Genomic DNA, 5,015 nt, shown 5'->3' on the forward strand with positions numbered 1-5,015 from the left:
CGCCTCTAATCGCGAGAAATTTCTTCATGTCTCGGGACAATTATACGGCACTTATCGCTATTCCTGAGGTGGAATACCCACAATTTGGACCCGCAGACCGAAGGGCTTACTTTCGGGATGGGGCTGGCTTACTTTCGGGGTATGGCTTATTCCAGCGATGAGCTCGGAAATTCGTGTGGGGCTCATTTTCGGGGTAGGACTTATATTCGGGGAGACACGGTAGTTGCTGCATGATAATCTTGACCCTTAAAACCACCGGTGCCAAGATACCCAATCTGTCGGATACAGACGCAATGATGCCGATATTCTTCTCTTGGTGAGGGTTGAGGTTGATCCGCTCTCTCTCGGTTTCTCCAACCTGAGAGTATCCTTGGATCTGTCGTACCTTATCCCCAGGACCTTCATCTCTCCTGTGCCTTTACCGGTGAATTCCTCCAATGATACCGCGTCCCCGACGAACCTAGCCATGAGATCTTCCGCGTTGGAAAACCATTTTCGCAACCCGAATGATCCACTGGCGAACAGCTCTTTCGTCACCTCGTAGTGTTGGACCGCTTCTCCTACATTCGGTATCAACATCACGACATTATTAACGTAATAGCTGTATCTGAGTCGCTCGATAACTTGCGGATGAGATCCCTGGTACGTGTTGAGAAGCTTCCGGAAGCATGCAGCCAGGATGAAAGGCGATGAACCAAGTCCAAAGCAGTTTCTGGTCAGACGGAACACCTGAGGCGTTCCCGTACCGTCAGCGTCCCAAAGTACGCGGAAAGCGTATCTGTCGTTTTCGTGGAAGATTATTTGCGGGAATGACTTTTCAGTATCGGCCATCAAAGTCACATCGAATCGTCTGAAGTTGAGCAACGCTCCCAACAAATCCGCATTGAGATTCGGACCATTCCACAGAAACTCCTTGAGTGAACACTTGTTTTTTTCCTTCGCTGAGGCGTCGAATACCACCCACAGTTTCGTTGTCAGACTGTCTTCTTTGAGGACCTCCCGATGTGGTACATACGAGATGTTCCTTCCCGGTGTGGCTTTTTCGTCGACTCTCTCCATGGATCCCAGTCCGAGCATCCCTTCAAATTCGGCATCGTATTTCCGTCGCAATCCTGTTTTCTTCAAGCTCGTTTCGAGTGATCGTAGTCTGGCTGGGCAGAGTCCCTTGTTTTCCGAAGGTTCGATATCATCTTTGAATAGAAGCCGGACCACGATTCGTTTTTCTCGATGATCGAAGTCAACGCTTTTCATGAATTCTTCGGTGAAAAGTTTCTCGGATTGGTCGTGGTCGTAATTTGATAGAAACGCGTCGGTCTCGACAAAACGCCTGAATTGTTCGTCGAGAGATCTATCCGCTCCGTCTCGGATTACTGAAGTAGTTCGAATTTGTTTTTCATCCACCGTACTGGCAAGACAGGCAGCCACGTAGTGCTGATTTGAAATCCCTGTCGTTCTGACTGTGACGACGTCCGAACAACGTCCATCCCAACATAGTCTGAACCACCTCCACCTTTTGGTGAGCCAGATTGCCTTCCGTGCCTGGAATTCCACGAGATGATCAAGTCTGATGACGACGGCAATCGGCTTGTCGGTGTCGGCATCGTCTGCCAGCTGGATCTTCAGTTGCTTCAGCTGGCCTCTGGTCTCGATATCCACTTGTGGTTCGAACTCTCCTTCACAAATGTCTTGGATTGCTTGACATGAGATCCACAATTTAGCCGCTGGAAGTTGCTCGCTCTGTAGTCTGAGCTCGACTTTCGTTGCCTCCACAACCGCCGTTGCTCTATTGAACATTTTGAGTGGAATCTGTGTTTTTGATTTCCGGCTGAGATCCACGCCGAGTCTCTCACAAGGGAAGTTTCCGACATGATGGGCGAGTTTGGAGCTGAAACTTTGCTGAAATCTTAGTCTATCCGAGACTGGAAAAGCCTAGAATATTACGTCCTCATGAGCATTTTTGAGCGAATACCGAATTTTTTTAATTTTCCCATAGAGCCCATATGAGTCCCATAGAATGCTTCCTGCTGCCATCTGATGATATGAATTTGTTATCTATAAGCTCGCAACGCTCCGGGAATGTGTCGATTCGAATCTCTCGCTATCCAGGGTGGTTCCGATTTCCCTTCCCTCAACTTGCGCGCGGTCGGAACGTTGAACTGTTGTGGAAGCTTCGAAGACCGATACGTGCAAAGGGAACGCAACATTTGTGGGATTCGAGATCAGTACCGAGCCGAAATAAGCAGCAAGGACGCCAAGAAGAAAACGAGACGGCTGAGACCCGAGATCCAGTGAAGGTTCTTCAAGCCAGGTGTCGTGGTAATCCCCGCTGCGTGGTTGAACGAGTTGCTCAATCGGCAATTCGACACGGCGTGGGCGACCGAACGGATTCGGAGATGTATTCGACACCGCACAGGATCAATCGGGTCTCGGGGTGAAAACGAGGACGAATGCTCTTGAACGCATGAGTTCCTATCAAGAGACGACGGTTCGAGTATTTCTCTGACGACGAGACGGAAGAGGTTCACTTTGTGGAGGTCGAGCCCACCGAACCGGTCGTCGCACAGTGGGCCAAATGGCCGAATTAGGCGGACAAAAGTCGAGCTCGAAATTTGACGCCCCACATAGCGTCGGAATCTCGTCGGAACATGGGAAGACGCGGGCAACAATCCTTTCCGACTCCGCTTCGATCAAAATGAAGTGGAGAGACAGCCAAAGTCGATGATTCATACGATTCCAGAGGAGCTTGTTTCCGCGATTTTTCTCATTTGTGTTTTCTTGCTTCGAAAGAGTATCGACAAAGATATTGGAATGGAAAAAGGAACACGCCGTGAGTTGAAGTACTTCTCAAGTCCGCATTCAAGACCATTTGAGAGCGGACGATCGGTGTTTACGGTCTTAAATAGAGTGTTCCTTCGAAACCTAATTTCCATAGAATCAGGAGGAAGTAGATTATTCAATACGAGACATGCCCCCCGTGTCCCCTCGCTGTAAATTTTTTTTTTTAAAGTTCCGGCTCTAAACTTCCCAGAAAAGTTGTTGACAGACCGCGCTTCGTAGCGCTTCTCGAGTTCCAATGCCCCAAACAGAGGGATCGTAAGACCTTCGAGACTAACTTGCTGTTTTCAGGAATCGAGATTTCTGTGCCGCGGGTTCAATTTTTCGATGTTTGGCGTCAGTGTCCAGATGACAACGGTCCAGATTCACTTATACGATGGATTTTTTCGCAATGCGTGGACAGCGTAGAAGAGTGCCATTTGATCAACCGACGAGATTTGAGGCATGAAGTCAGTCGCATTATTCGAAGCTTCGCAAGAAGCACAGAAATGCCGTCGAGGCCGCGATGAACTCGTTCGTTTGTTTCGTTAATACTTCAGCATCAATGAATCCGGGCAAGCATCTCATCGTTGTGATAGAAAAAGAGACAGATAGTAGTGTCTTGTTGTCCCTTTCTCGAATAGGCGCCAGACCAGCTCCTGGCTTCCCTTTTGAGAAATTCCGAGCTCCGACCCAAGGCATCGAACACGAGAGCTAGATCATATGAGGAGTCTGTCAAGGGGGAGAGAGGGAGTATTCCATCCGCATGATTTCGTTTCACGAGCTCCGGTTCCGTGATACGCGGGGTTTGTAATGAGCGGAGCTTCGAATTCGTGTATCTCGAGCTTCGGAACATCGAATTAGACAAGCACCGTCGGATTCGAAGTGTAAATTAATTTTTTCCACCTAATTTGGCCATTTGGCCCGTTGTGCGTCGGACCCAAGAGGCTGATTCCCTCGCAGCCGCTCTACGAGATCTGGCCCGAGGGCTCGAGGGACAGGCACGTCCGAGCACAGGCGGATTTCGAGGAGGCATACGGGTGCGAGATCAGACTTCGAGGTCTCGAGGCCGAACTGGCCAACATCCGCATCGACTCGCCTTTGGATCTGCGAGTCGAGACCAAGCGAGACGAAGACCTCGAAAAGGACAAGTTAGGGGAAGCCTATGTTATTCCAGCGTACTGGGCGAACTATGATGGGAAACATAGGCGATGTTGAAACCCGATAAGACTGCGATACCAGGCTGCCGCGCTTGGCTGAGGCGGTCTTGCTCGTCCGTTTATTGAAGGCTGCGCATGCGCTAGTCTGTCACCTGAGTCCAGAGCGGGCTCCCAACATGCCCTTACTTTTTACAAACAACAAAGACAACTTCACCGAGCAAAGAAAGAACAATTGGGGCTCTATGAATTGACCGGACTAGAGAACGATATTCGGTCGGGTGAAAAGGTTGGTAGGTAGCAGTAGTGTTGGGTACTTCGCCCATATCTACATAACAATGAGATAAACGATGATCCAACACTGTGACATACACAGAGAGTCTACCTCTGAATGAGGGTGTTCCACCGAAACTAATGGGAACTTTCTCATTCTATCGCTCCCTCTTCGGGAGCGGAGCGACAGTGCTTTGATGAGCTCATCGTCGTGCATTATTCGAATCGTTGCATTAATCGTATCATCGGGTGTTGATATGATACGTAGTTCATTGCTCCGTTCTTCTGTGGTGTAGTGCGAATCCTGGATACGTGGACTATAGGCCATTGCCCTGTAGATTTTTGATGAAATATATTGAGTTTTCAGTCTAGTATGCGCCCAGAAATCCCTGTGGCTTGAATTAGTGAATTCACCAGAGCGGAACGTCCCTGGGTATTTTCTCAACCCTTCCGCACGCTTCATTGTCAGTGTTCTTCTGTAACCTTCAGTATCTGAACAATTAGCTAACCCTGAGCAGTTGTTACAATGTAACCCTTTTCACTGGAACACTATATAAGGATGGAATAAAGAATCCCCATCAGGGGGAACGTTCGCCAGTTACCCAGTGTGTTTGCTAGCCGAAGTTTCGACAAGTGGACATCAAAATCTTCACGTTATCAGCACGACAGTGCTCTGTGTTTTCAGTATCAAATTATCTAAGTGATTGTGACCAAGTGAAAAACGAACAATGCCCACTTCTCGAGACTACAGAGCCCCTCACGGCTACGTAG

The 5,015-nt window shown here is 48.9% G+C and overlaps 1 protein-coding gene across 1 annotated transcript in view; it reads right to left on the reverse strand.

The window, feature by feature from the left end:
* LOC100905616 (uncharacterized) overlaps positions 1 to 1,794 on the reverse strand; it is a gene marked incomplete at its 3' end in the record, with an annotated part of 3,254 nt that extends 1,460 nt beyond the window's left edge. Inside the window, exons 1-2 of the mRNA XM_003740588.1 lie at positions 386 to 1,794; positions 133 to 275 (exon numbers count right to left, since the gene is read on the reverse strand). Of these exons, the coding sequence (XP_003740636.1) occupies positions 133 to 275; positions 386 to 1,794 (1,552 nt within the window). The remainder of the gene's footprint in view (positions 1 to 132; positions 276 to 385) is intronic.
* Between the last annotated feature and the right edge of the window lie 3,221 nt (positions 1,795 to 5,015).

The sequence above is a fragment of the Galendromus occidentalis genome, unplaced genomic scaffold (genome assembly GCF_000255335.2).
Source record: "Galendromus occidentalis unplaced genomic scaffold, Mocc_1.1 scf7180000077035, whole genome shotgun sequence".
Lineage (NCBI taxonomy): Eukaryota > Metazoa > Arthropoda > Arachnida > Mesostigmata > Phytoseiidae > Galendromus > Galendromus occidentalis.